General features: G+C 42.8%; 1 protein-coding gene across 4 annotated transcripts in view; it reads right to left on the reverse strand.

Annotated features, from left to right (window-relative positions):
• Positions 1–14,358, reverse strand: part of POLR3B (RNA polymerase III subunit B) — a 122,212-nt gene that overhangs the window by 12,480 nt on the left and 95,374 nt on the right. For all 4 annotated transcript variants that reach the window (XR_014803094.1, XM_084955464.1, XM_021091574.2 and 1 more), the window contains 2 exons: positions 4,388–4,491; positions 3,477–3,643 (listed from right to left, as the gene is read on the reverse strand). Coding sequence is in view for 3 of the 4 variants with exons in the window: in XM_084955464.1 (XP_084811590.1) it covers positions 3,477–3,643; positions 4,388–4,491 (271 nt within the window). In the remaining variant the exon portion in view is untranslated. The remainder of the gene's footprint in view (positions 1–3,476; positions 3,644–4,387; positions 4,492–14,358) is intronic.

Below are 14,358 nucleotides of genomic sequence, written 5' to 3' on the forward strand. Positions count from 1 at the left end.
TTAATCCATACAACAGTCCATGGAGAGAGAGGCTGTCTTCCCTATGTTAATTTATCTTTCAAAATTTTATTGGCATACAGTTGATTTATAATGTGTCAGTAGGTGTACAGCAAAGTGAATCAGTTATACAAAAATATATGTATATCCACTCAAAAATATATGTATATCCACTCTTTCTCCCCATATAGGTTATTACAGAACATTGAGTAGACCTTCCTGTGCTATACGGTAGGTCCTTGTTAGTTACCTATCTGATGTACAGTAGTGTGAATGTGTTAATCCCATCCTCCCAATTTACCCCCCCACACACAACGGTTTCCCCTTTGGTAACCGTAAGTTTGATTTCAAAATAAGTGAGTTTGTTTTATAAATAAGTTCTTTTGTGTCATTTTTATTAGAGTCCACATATAAGTGATATCACATGATATTTGTCTTTCGCTGTTCCCTATTTTTTTTTTTTTTTTTGTCTTTTTAGGGCCGTGCCTATGGCATATGGAGGTTCCCATGCTAGGAGTCAAATCAGAGCTATAGCCTCTGGCCTACGCCACAGCAATGCCAGATTCAAGCTGCATCTGCAACCTACACCACAGCCCATGGCAATGCTGGATCCTTAACCCACTGAGCGAGGTCAGGGATCGAACCTGTGTCCTCATGGATACTAGTCAGATTTGTTTCTACAGAGCCACAACAGGAACTCCCTGTTCCCTATTTTTGAAGATGAAGAAATGGGCATGGAGGATTAAATAAGAGCTGAGCAGTGATATGGCGAGGCAAATTCAGAGCACACACACACACCCCTCCACAGTGGCCAGTCTTGAACCAAGTGAATATGGGTCACAGCATGATGCACGAGTGGAAAGAGTAAAGGAAGCAACAGACACGGCAGAGAGGACATCCAAGCATCTGCCTCTGCTTGCTTTACACACTTCATCATTAGCAAAGGCTTTTACAGCTATCAAGCCATTCCATGGGCTTAAGCACAACCAGATTCTTGGAAGACACAGTGGAGTGGAAGGCACAACAGACAGGGTGGCCAGAGACTCTACTCTTGTCCTGGCTCTGAAGTAGTTGTACAACCAGGGGGTCAGACCAAGGTTTTTTCCAGCTCTAATAATAAATGCTTCTATTCCTCTAGTGTATGGATGCTCACAGTAGAATTGTGAGAGCTCTGTTACCTAATGTCACTCGATCATCAACTGAGTAAAGCTATATGCAATTTTCCCCCCTAGTTATGCTCAACATTGTGATAAGAGATGAAAGCTGGTAGGCAAACATATTTGGTAAGCCTTTGTGGTGCCTACAACTAGCAAGCTAAACTAATGTTTCTTAAATTTTGTCACCGAGATAAGTGGCAAAGAAAACATGTGGCTGGGGATACTGGGGAAGGTATAGACATAGCCTACGGCTGTCCACAGGAAGCAGAGCATAAGCCATCCAAATCTTCCAGTAAAATTAGGTTCAGAAGGTCCGCCAAATTGATGCTTTGGTTGTGCACAGTCTCTGGTCAACTACCGCATTATTTCTGGATGAGAAGCAAAGACTAAAATGATCAGTTTAGCAAGAACTGCGTTTTTTGAAATGGACCTTATCTACTTCACTGAATCATTCTTGAAATGGACCGTCACTCTCTTCCTGTAATGTGATTTTCTAAAACATCTCAAGTACAATACACCTAAAGGGATCCTTATTACTAGTTTGGAAAGATCACTTTGGAGAGCAATCAATATTTTAACAGATACAGGTTTGCGTCATTTTGATCACATCTGGATGATCTGTTTGCAGTGGTAAAATCAAGCTCTGTGTTCTCACGCAGGCTTCCATGCCGAGTTTCACGGGCGCTCAAGCAGTTTAAAACTTCAGACAAACAGTATAAACGCGACACCCCAGAGTTTTATCTGATAAAATACGCAAGTGGGTCTTAATTTAAGCAATTGATTTTATCCTTTAAAACCCTGTGAGTAAAGTTTGAAAACCCCGTCACTCATGATCATTTCAGGGACAGCTTCTCCCAGGAGGCTCAGAACACCCAGCGCTCTGCCTGTGTGACCTGCTCTCCTGCTTTCTCTCTGGCTGCAGCCGCTGCCCCTTCCCTGCACGGCTGCTGGTCTGGCCTCTTCCAGTTCCCTGAACTTACTAGGCTCTGTCCCTTGTAAGACATTCAACACCCTCTTCTTCTAGAGGCATGAAAGACTCTTTAAACGGTCTCCTCTCACCCTTCTTATCTCTACTGAAACATCCCCCTCCCCACAGGGGTCCTCCAACGTATTCCTTGTCTACATTTTGGTGAGAGCTATTTGCATTTGTATTTATTTGTTTTCATTCCTTTATCCAACAAACATTTACAGAGCACCGGCTGCATGTTAGGCCCTGTGCTAGACCCTGAAAATACAACAGTAAACAAAAGAGACAAGCCCTGTTCTCATAGAGGTTACCTTCTCATTGGGGATACAAACTATGATATTATATAGTATTTTTTCTCTTTTTTTTGCCTTTTTTTAGGGCTGCACCTGTGACATCTGGAAGTTCCCAGACTTGGGGTCAAATGAGAGTTACAGCTGCTGGCCTACACCACAGCCACAGTAGAGCCAGATCCGAGCCGTGTCTACGACCTACACCACAGCTCATGGCAATGGTGGATCCTTAACCCACTGAGCAAGGACCAAACCCACATCCTCATGGATACTAGTCGGGTTCATTACCGGTGAGCCACGATGGGAACTCTGATATTATATAGTATTATTACATAGTACTTGACAATGATGAATGCTACGGAGAAAAATATAGGAGGAAATGGGCAATATTTAAAGTAAGTAGGCAGGGTGGGTCCTGCTAAGAAGTTACCTTTTGTATTATTTTTTAATGTCTAGTAATAAATCTCAATGGTCAACTCCAGAGTCAGGGTCAGCGTCTACTTTGTTCACTGTTATGTACTCAGTACCTAGCACGTGTCGGGTGTCTGACATATCATTAGTGAATGAATGCACAAATGTTAGGCATCGGGCTACCTGTCAGAGCACTAAGTAGCTGATATTCATCAGAGCAAGGCAGAGAAAGGCCAACGGTTAAGAGATTTTGTATTATATACAATGGATATGTTCTTTAAGAGCTGTGTAGAATTCCTATTTTGGCAAATGAGATCTTTCCTACTTTTTAAATGAGAGCCTCACCAGCAAAACAGCCCTCAATTTCTCAGCTTTCTAAATGTGGACTTTCTGTTCTCCCCTCCCCCAGTTTTCTGGAGATGGAACTGACATATCACATCATGTAAGGTGTCCACGTGCTGATGGGATACGCTTATATATTGCAAAATGATTATCACCAGAGCATGAGCTCACACCTCCACCATAAACCTGAATTTTCTTGTATCAGATTTCTTAAAGGAGTAAAGCTGTGTATCTTGAGAGCTCTTAGGTTTTATCACACTTACGCTTTAATAAAATCCTACTTTTTCTTTAAGGTAATCTAAACACACTCACCCTGTGATGCCAGATGTAACGTAGTCTTTCCCCAAGTAGTTGTATCCGTGGCGAACGAGGTCTTCACACACGTCCTTCACTTTGCTGCCCCCAAAGGCAGTGCCGTAGTGGAATCGGCCGTCCAACACGCCGGCCTTGCCTGCCAGCAGTTCAATTAACTTTCCCACCTGTGGGATGGGAGCAAGTTCAGTGAGCCCCTTCCGGGGGAAGAGGAATTCTGTCTATTTAGCTCTGTTTATTTTGGAATTCTCCCAAAGATTACGAGACAACTACTACTGAGAGTAATAAATGAATAGTAGCGAATACCTATCCTCTCTCACTGTGACCTAAGTTTACGCCTCCCGAGCCCCACGGAGATAGGACTCTCACTGCCCTCAGTTTACCCACGAGGGAACGGAGGTGCAGAGGGGTTAAGAAGGTGCCACAGCCGATAGGTGGGAGAGGCAGGATGACAAAGCAACAACCCTGGAAGGGAGATGAGTTGGGCTGGATACACAGGGCTCCTCTGCTGGGGGGCAGGTTCGTCTCTCAGAAGACAGCTCCCCAGGGAAGCACAGACCTCTCCACGTCTGCTCTGTAGAGGAGGTTGGCCCACCACTGCCAGGGTCTAGGAACCTATTTATTTAGCAAGAGGGCACAGGGCCCTTTCTAGAAACCAGTTTGAGGGTCTCATCTCTTTCACTTACTGCAAATCAACTGCCTGCCTTTTTCCTTAAAAGCAGTGCCTCTGGGAGCTCCCTTGTGGTGCGGCGGGTTAAGGATCTGGCATTGTCATTGTAGCAGCTCCAGTCCAATCCCTGGCCCAGGAGCTTCCACATACCATGGGGGCAGCCAAAAAATAAATAAATAAAAAAACAAACCAGAAAAAAAACAAAAAACAAAAACAGCAGTGCCTCTGAAAAAGTACTGACCGTCATTCGAGATGGGAAGCCATGGGGGTTCATGATGATGTCGGGACAGATGCCAGAATCACAAAATGGCATGTCTTCTTGAGGGACGATCAAGCCACAGACACCTGGGGAGAGAGGATTTCATGCCACGTAAAGCAAGTCAGCAGAAAGAAGAACGCAGCACTGAACGGGGGTCTCCTGGCTGCCATCTCGATTCCATTGCTCTCACACCCCCTCCACGGTCTCCAGAAACAGAAACAAACACGACAACCCTGCTGGACAGACAGTTAAAACACGGCTGTCCTTGCAGAAAGGCACTGCAGCCTGGGGCCTGGGCTGCTGGCATGCCACACAGCGTGTTGTCAGGTTGCTCGCCCAACCTCTTGTGCCACGGAGACGAGGAGCAGCCGCTTCACTGGGCCTGGGCCCTGGCGACGTCCCTGAAACTGCAAGTCAGCTGCAATCTTGCTCCTTGTCAGCGTGTTTGAGGATCTGCTACGTACTGCACCCAAATCACAGGAATGCAAGTTCTCCGACCACCAAACACAGAACTGATTGAGCGAGGGCTGTGTTTAAGTTGTGGTTTTGAAAGACTGGGACAAGGAGGACTTGTGTGTGGCTGATGTGCTGACCCGTCTACCTATTGGCTGCCGAGCCCTGGCTGGTTGGGAGGTTGGCTGGTTTCTGCCAGGGCTTGCCTGGCTGAGCCTAAACTGCCCTAAGGAATTTTAATTCCTATAGCTTATGGCACATTAGAAAAGTGACCTGTGATTGAAGTTGTAAAGTTGAATAAGAAAATTAAATGCCAAATTATTCTTGGTAGAAAAGGCTAGAATTAGAAATGGAATTCTAAGAATGAAAACAAAACAAAACCCCACCAACTCCCTGCATGCTATGGATGGTGTCTAAAATTATTCCTTAAATATTATTCCAACCTATAGGGGATTTTATTGCTTAAGTTGTGGGTACTTTTTTCTTGGTATAATCAACTTTATCCTTAAGTTTTTGCAAACTGACACCTGATAACAGCCAATGCCAAAGTTCAAACCTGCTACTCGGACTGGCTGTAAGTGAACTCAGCCTTACATTTAATTTACTGCTTAAATTTTTTTTTAATTCCTCTGATTTCTTCCTTGGTACAAGGCATATAGGGGCACAAGTCAGACTATTGACCATACAATTCAGAATTAGAAAGCTAATGTATGATGGTGTTAGACCGAGAAAAAAGTGCTGTTACAGTAAAATTTCTTTTCCTTTGTATATAAAGTTATCAAACATCTGCACCTATTGAAAAGAAACTATTCTCAAACTATTCCTCAGTTTGATTTCTACGTAATTACTCACACTATCTTAAATTTTTCGTGATGTGTATAACCACCCAGAGCTGACATCTAAAGAAAAAGAATGCCATTTGCCTATTTAACGTCAGTTATCAATATTCAGATTTCTAGCGGCTGCCAACAGTATGGTAGTTAGACTGGGGTTGAATTCTAGAGCATGGAGGTACTTTAATTGGCTTTTTGGTTGAAATTGTATTGTTTAATGATAAAGAACATATGCTTTCCTGCATCAAGCACAGAAAACATTCAGTCTACTTTTTTCAAATTCAGCTGCAATGTGTTAGAATTTAAATCAAGCAAAGTCTGTGACCCTCCTTTCTTCCCTCCCAAAATCCATCTTGTCCACACTGAAATTATCTGACAAAACACTAGAGCCACTGGGAAATCTACCCTGAAAGAGATCAAACTGTAAATCTAGGTGCACCGACAACAACATTGTTTAGCAGTGAACAAAATGTTAGAACCGGCAATTCCTGAAGAGGCCAGTCCTGGGATGCGCTTGGGTGAGAACGTCCCTTTGGCTGGTGAGGAGCTGGAGGGTTCAGCTACATCCCTTAATGCAAAGTGTAAAAGTGTAAGAGAAGAGCCTCGGCACCCCCATCAGCGGCACCCCTTCCGGGCCAGTTCATGGGGGACGGCGGCGTCTGCTCAAGAGGAAGCTGCCCCTTCACCCCGACAAGAGAAGGTGGGGAGTTAGGTGCGGCGTGGAAGCAGGACACACTGGGGGAGGGTAAGGAGAGGGGCGATTTGCATTTCGTGTTCTCAGTCTCAGCGGACACGTTCAATCAAGCAAATTTAACTTTATTTTGTTACTAAAAGGAAAGCAAGGCTCCCTCCCCTGAAATCTGATCCCTAATGACTCTGCTCGAAATCTGATTAATATTTGGTACAGAGCTTCCTCGCTTGGGAAGTTGTTTTCTTACAGGCCCTCTTCTGACACTGCAATTTAAAAATACATTGGTTATGTAAGTAACTTTCAGATTTTTTTCATTCCATTGTAGGAGCCGCTGTGGCTGCATCTGAATCAAGGGCACCTGTAAGCCAAAAATTAAATCTTAGCTAACTTAAAATTACTTTAGGCTCTGAAAACCCTTTTATATGCCAAGATGGTTCCCATAGCAGACAGGCCTGTGTTGTTTGTTTTGTGTGAAAGTGAATGATAAAAGATCCATGAAATCGACACAGAAAGCCAGAACAGCAGAAAGAACCGAGGGCTCTCCATCATTGCGGCTTCTCCCCTCTGCTGACTTGCGGAACAATGGAAGCTACACATCCAACTGCAGATCTAACACAGCTGTGCATTTCGTTAGATGAAGAGCACTAGTCACACGAGTAAATAATTAACTTATTCTGGTCCGCTGACTGTGCTTATGAGACCAGCCATAGCTGACAGATTTTAATACAAGTTAACACAAAGAGACCATAATGAGCTTAGAAGTTAAAACAAAATATTTAGACAGAATGTGATGATCTCGAATCTCAAATTAGACAGATGATTTTTTAAAGTTTGTATTTTACGGAATTCATTAGTGGGGGGAAGAGTTCTCAATCTTAGAACCACACTTTTCTTTTTTAGAAGGTATTTCTGTTTCAGAATTATTCACATTTTTAATCAGAGCAGGAGGTCTTTTTTTTTTTCCCCTCTTATTTTCAAAGGAAAAATTAAAACTCTGGTTTCTCCAGGGACAGAGCCATAAAAACGTCTTCCCATGTTTAGAAAAAAGTTATAGTCACTTTCCTTTAATGCTGGTTTAAAAATGTAAATGATATGCAGTACGCCTCAGTGTGTTAACACGCCCCTGGATCCTTCAAAAGAGGATGGACTACAAATAAACCATATCGAATGGAAGCTGTTGTGAAACAATTACTGATTCATACCTTAAATGCTTACACAGCATTTCAGATTTTAAAATAAAATTTCATCCCCTGGCTCAGGCTGGTGTCTCAACCCCATTGTTTAGAGCACAGCCTCCTGGCAGGGAAATGCAAAGACACCAGTTTAACAGGCCTGGGGAACATTTAATGCACTCACAGGGGCCAAATGGGAATTAGACCACAGACCACACTACAGAACTTTTAACAAATGAAAACAGACAGTAAGGAAAAACTGGAACCCAGGAAGTTAGAGCAGAAAGGTTCTACAGATACCCAGTCAAAAAATATTATTCCATTGCCATCAATCTTAATTTCAAGCTGTAAAGGCGAAGAACGTAGGGCATCTAAAGAAGCCACAAGCCTGACTGCCAAGCCACACGGGAAAGGCAAGTCGGGGGCGCCCACTGCCACATTCTGTGTCGTGCCCCAGACACTGGCGGCTCTTACGCCAATTTGTTATTTCTATTTCCGTGGCCTTGCAGAAATATAGAAATCATTTTAAGAATAGGTTTATCCCGCAAAAGTCTGGTTAATCTGACAAATCACTCTTAGAAAGTATTTCTAATCATGAACAGCAACTGACTTGTTCAAAAGTCATTTGTGGACTTTTTTTTTTTTTAAACTAGTCTTAGTATAAAGGATCCATCTCAATCCAAATAGGAGGGGGGAAAAAAGCTAAGAACATGAAAAAAAAAAAAAAAAGGTAAGAGAAAACTAAAACATCATATTACTTTACAGAGACAGGAAACCAAGAAATAACTGGCAAAAAAAAAAAAAAAAAAAAACTGCAATAACATCTTTAATTTGAAAACTCTTTTTGGTGTGACTTTATTAAAAATCAACTAGCAAAGTGTTGTCTATTTTGCCGACAGCTAGGTCTCCCCTTAAGATCACACTCTGCTTCACTTTTAATTGTTAAAATTATTACTTAGCAAATATACCTCCTATGTATAACCACTTTTGGGTTAAATTTACCACTCTGAGATGGATATATGTTATTTTCTGAGTGAGAGAGAATTAGTTTCCTCAATCCCTCAATTTACACGCTGTGCGAAAAGTGCCCTGATGGTGGGGGGTAAATGACGAGGTTCAGGGCCACGAGTCCCCTCGAGGGGTGTCCCATACACATTCCCTAGAGGAAGGCTGAAAGTGAAAACACCTGTAGAGGTCACCCAGCCACACTCGAATGCTCTACGTGATGCAGGGCAAACCTGGTGGTGCATCCTGCTGAAATAACACTAATCAGAGTCTAAACTGCCTACTGTTACTGTCTGTACGTACTGCTTAGACACGGCTATTTATTCTCCACAGTTTAACGCTCTGTGCACGGAACGAAGGTGAATGATGCTGCCATGTTTCTTAGTCATAGTGCAAGAAGAGGGGTGGTGTTTGGTGAAGGAGCGATTGCCGTGAAGCCCAATATCAATGAGGTTCCTATATGGGGGTTGGGGGGAATGCCCTCTCTAAAGGGCATCACCCCCTGGCCTCTCAGACCTGTGTAGGATGGGTCATCAAGGAATCAGGTGACCTCAATTTGGTTGGGTGCAGTTCAGCTGATGCTGCTGCCTTGGGGGTAAAGCACCACTTGCTGCTGAGCCTTAGTTGTTTGGTCTTTGGAATGGGAATACTTAGCACCCGCCTAATGAGGTAACTGTGTCACAAGAACAGATGAACTAACGTCTGAGAGGTACTTTAAGGTCCTCAGAGAAAAGCAGCATCTATTATTACGTAAGAAACTGAATTACTCTTATTGCAGGAAACAAACTAGCAACGCAAAGGGGAATGAATGAAAGGAGCAGATGCAGTTGCACTAACTGTGGCCGAAAAGCAGCTTGCTCTGCTGGGCTGTTCAGACCATTTCACACGATCAGGCTGGTGTCTCCTAATAAGTTGAGGACTTCACAGGACCTGGGCTGCGGATTTCCAGCGCACGACAGCTTACTGCTGATGAACGTGGTGGTAAATGGGGCCGAAGAAGCAGCAGGAATGCTTTCAAGTTCGCCTGTGAGTGTTAAGAAATGTCTCTACTTTGAACAAACTCGTCTCAATAAGCCTTTGCATAGTCAGTAACGTAAACCTCTAAATCAAAACGTGAAGGCGAACACAGGTGCGTACGCCTTTCTTCCTCCCCCCTTCCCAGTTACCGAATTAACCTTCTTTTATTCCTCACCCCACCACCTTAAATAATCCCAAGGGGGAGGGGAGGGGACGAAAACTGTTGAATCATATTAGCTTTGTTCTGTGGGTGAATCACGTCCAGATCTATCTCATCACTTGCCATATCCCGCTTGACATAATTTTAATTCGGCTCTTCCTTACATGTTAACAGATAAATAATGCATAAGAAAACTTGATTAGCTTTCTTATTAAAACATCACTCTAAATGAGAGGAGGCGCTAGAAGACAATACAGTTTTTACACGGCTTTCCCATGAGCAGTTGAATGGTTTGATGTGATAAATTTGCATAGTCTGAAGCACACAAAGGGCTGATTAATTGAAACCCTTACAATGCTTCTGGAAGCAGCTATTGTAAAACAATAACCATAGGAACTTTACAAAATACACATGGCTGAATGTGTCAAGAGCTTAATAAAATGTGTTGAGGCTACACTATTTGGAAACAGAATTGGAGATTTTTATTCTGGGCCGTAAAACACTAAACACCCTAATTTCAAAGCTTTACTGGAATATTTACTGAAAGGTCAGAGGGTTACTGGCTAGCTATTGAAGACCAAAATTTGTTCTTAAGAAAAAAAAAAAGTAAATGAAATCTTAAGGTGTCTCCGTGGACAAAATAATCTTGGTTTCTAACATTAAAGTAAGAGTTGCCAGAGTTTCTTTTTGGAACAAAACTCTGAAGAACTGTCTGGCATCATATACCTTATCTTGGGGCTCACACTGTTAGCTCATCGGCCCCCTCCTCCCTCCCCCTTGGAGCCTTTCATTCAAGCAGGATCAAGCAAAGTAGGGAGCCAAAGACATCCAGACTTTGAAGCTGCAGACTTGCAGAGAGGATTTTGGACGGTCTCAAGTGCTACATGAGTACAAGGTGTTATTATTATTACTTTAAAGCAGCCTTTTCATTCTCTCAATTTTAGAAAACATAATATAGGCAAAAGAAATAACAAGCAAAGGTCTGGAAAAAGCAAAGGTTTTGCCCAGCCTTGTTCAACAAACAAACTTCCCTCTTGGCTTCTCTGCCACACACATATTAACATTTTCTTACTTCCCACAGGCTCTTCGTGCCTACTGTGTGAGGATTCTTACTGTGCTGGGAACTCAGAGGAGACTGTCTTTTCTTCTAATAAACATTCAGTTCAAATCCTAATAAATTAATTCAGCAGGTTGCTGAAGAACGTGTATCAATTCAGAGTGGAGGATGTGAACTTATAATGAAATTTCTGCTGAAAAAGAGAGGGTTGGAGAGGAATCTTCCAAACAAGGTTATCCATAAATGCATACTCCTTATGGACGGAAGACAGATGACACTGAGCCATTCCATGAAAAAAACTGCATTTTGATAAGACTATACTTCTATTTTAACACAAAGATCGACTTCACTGCACTTAAACTAGCTGAGGATTTAGGGGGCGATACTGAGGAGTGTATGCCATTATCTCAGATTTGCAGTTATTAAAAAGCTTCTGTCTGCCAGGACAAACACTCTCGCTCAAATACAGTTTTTCCTCTCCTTAGGAATACTGTTTGGTACTGCTGCTGATTCTGTGATCTACAGGACCTTTGTTGGAGGTGCTAATCCTTTTTCACATGAGAGGCTGAGAAATGTTCTTTTCAGAGAAGTGATATATTGCCTTTTTTCCCCCTACATCAAAGGAGTCCACTCTTTCCTCCCTTATTGTGAAGGGCAGCAAAAGTAAGAGGAAATCTGGAAATATAATAATTTGGTTTCCTGAGCAGCGAAACAAAATTTAACTTGGGAATTCCTTAGGCTAACAGATAATTTTTGTTCAAGAATTAAAAAATAAAGCAAACCAAAAAAACAAAAACCCCACGGAACAGGAAACCTGCTCACCCTTCTAATGAATGCACTAACCATCACAGAAAGCAAGGCTCAAGATAAAAATGTTTGCCTTTAATGACTTCCCTTCATATAGAACTCATGCCAAAGTTTAAGAGGTTTACCTGAGTGGTTTTGATTTTAATAAAAAGTCTAGTTCTGAATACGGCTCCATCAGCATTCTGTGCGAATGTCTCTTCCTATCTTTATCTATACAGCCAGTCGATAAAGAATATGAAGAGAAAATACGAAGAATATTCCAGACCCATGTTCTGTTCTATTTTTCCCTGTGGAGCAGCATGACGCATCTATTAGGTAAGTCATGGCTTCACTCTGAAGTACCTGGGAGTCTAGAATGCTTGGGAAAGGAGATCAAGTCCTCGGGGTTGGAATATCCCCCACAAGCCCACCCTGCCCGCCACCGAGTTTAGAACAAAACCTTCCGTGGGGGAAAAAATGTAATTGTAATGTACACATGTAAGGATAACCTGACCCCCTTGCTGCACAGTGGGAAAATAAAAAATTATATATAAAAAAAAAAACCAAAACCTTCCTTGTTTTCCTTGTAAACAAACACACAACAAATATACCTGTGGGGGTAGAGGTGTGCTATGTCGCCTCGCCTTTGCCAGTACTCTGCATATTACTAAAGGCTGGACTGTTGGAGAGATACTGGACGGTACAGGTGAGGGAATTCCAACCCCACCGGAGCCGACTCATGAAGCATTTACTAACGAGATGCATAAAGACGGACCCCCATAGACCTAAAGGACACATATACGTTAGAAGACAGTTGGAATTCCCTCATCTATAAAGTGAGCTGGGAGGGAATCCTCTCTGCTTCCAGGCTGGAGTGGTCTTCTTGTCACACCTGCTTCCTGATGGAATACCTTCTCCTTCCTCCACCCTTGGTCCCTCTGCTTGGGCCTCCTCCATTCCTGACGTCACAGAAAGTGATGCTGCTTATTGGGTCGGCCGCCCTTCTAACAGCTACTCGTTGCTCCCCCTTCCTCAGTGGGCTTCTGTGTCTGATCAATTACATTTAAGCTTCTCTTATCAGGCAGCGCTGATGCTCATTCCCAACGACTGAGCACGGACTCTCCCGCTCCGGTTCACCCACTTATTCTGGCTTCTTCCATCTTCCTGAGCCTTTATAACATAGAGCACATAACTACTGCTATTCAGCTTCCTCGTCACATTTGTTTCATTTCACTACTAATTATCCTTCCACCTTTGAAGTGATCAGGCTTGAGCAGGATAGACACTCATGTTCCATGAAACTAAATTTGCAAGTCTCCTTTAATTGTTAGAGAGGCTCCTCCATGAGGCGCTGAATACAGAAATGCCATCTACATAGTGTGCGTATACAAAAAGAATCCCTACCAACAGCTTTGTCAAAGAAAACTTGCGACAAAAGACGAAAATTGGATTTTCCAAACACCGGGAATGCTCTAAAAATGGAAGAGGAAAAGCAGGGGGCATAAAGATAACCCATATCAAAACCATCTTTATATTGTCTCAGAGAGAACACACATGGTGTCAGCTTGTAGGTGATGCTACCAAAAGGAAAAAAAAAATAGTATTTCCAAACAATTTTACATTTCAAGAGTGAAAATTATGTTCAAATAACTGCTGCTCTTGCACTGGTGTGTCCCTAGACCGAAAACAGAAAGAAAACTCACAACACTATGAAATTTGTATCGGCTCACTTCATGACGAGCACAACTGATGTTGTGGACTATTCCCCATTTCATTCCCACTTTGGTTGCCAACACCCAACTCTTTCAGCCTCATCCAGCTCCTCTTTGGGCCCTACTCGGACGGCTGGGTTGTCCCACGGCTCCACACAGAGGCCACCGCTGTGCCTGCATGTGCGACTCTTCCAAATCGACTCTCTGCCATCACCGTCCAAGTCATGACCCTCAAGCGCTCCTTCTGTCCTGCCTCTATCGCATTGAGCCGAATGAATCAGCAGAAGGGTTAACGCTGAGGACTCAAAAATTTACTCCATTTTACATATGCTTAAATTCTTCACAGATTTGTAATTTGAACCAAGGCTACGAAGCCTTGACAGAGGACCGATTAGAGAAGGGGGTGGGGATAGTGTTTTACAATGAGTTGATTTTAGAAAGACAGGAATACCTGAAAACACAGCTCTGTGTTAGGAGTGGGTCTTAATATAGGGGTTTGGCAGGCATTTCTGGAACAAGGTATGTGCGGATAGTATTTCCTCCGGACCGATGGCAGAGAAGTGCGAGGTAAAGCTGCTTATCCAGGAAGAAAAGGAACTTTGTGTCTTCTCCTTAAGGATATATTAGAACTAATATTTAAATTAGTAATATTAAATATAGCACTAAGAAATACTAGAATTCTATCTCAGGAAAAGGCTGTGTTTTTTCCAAGAGGAAATCTCAGGAGAAATGGCAACCTTGGGGGCAGAGTGGTAACAGGACAGCAAAAGGGAGAAGAGCCACCTTAACTGCAATGAACAGAATGGGCAATGCACCTGGCATCAAAAATCTGGATTTGAATCCTGACTCTGCAAGCACTAAGCTGTAATAGGCAAGCGACGTGATCACATCCCTGACCCTCAGCGTCCTCCGTAGAGGAGGAATAACCATACCAGCTAGAACTTCACGGTTAAGGGAGAGAAGATAGAGGAACACCCTCATAAACCATTGATACACAAAAGGCAAAATAACATAAACTTGCATGCAAATTTTATCTCTAGTCCTACACTCTTCCTAGAGCTCCAGAA

The sequence above is a fragment of the Sus scrofa genome, chromosome 5, assembly GCF_054392235.1.
Source record: "Sus scrofa isolate SSC_HxYL_T2T_F1_AM1 chromosome 5, Sscrofa_HxYL_maternal_Yorkshire_Landrace_v2.0, whole genome shotgun sequence".
Lineage (NCBI taxonomy): Eukaryota > Metazoa > Chordata > Mammalia > Artiodactyla > Suidae > Sus > Sus scrofa.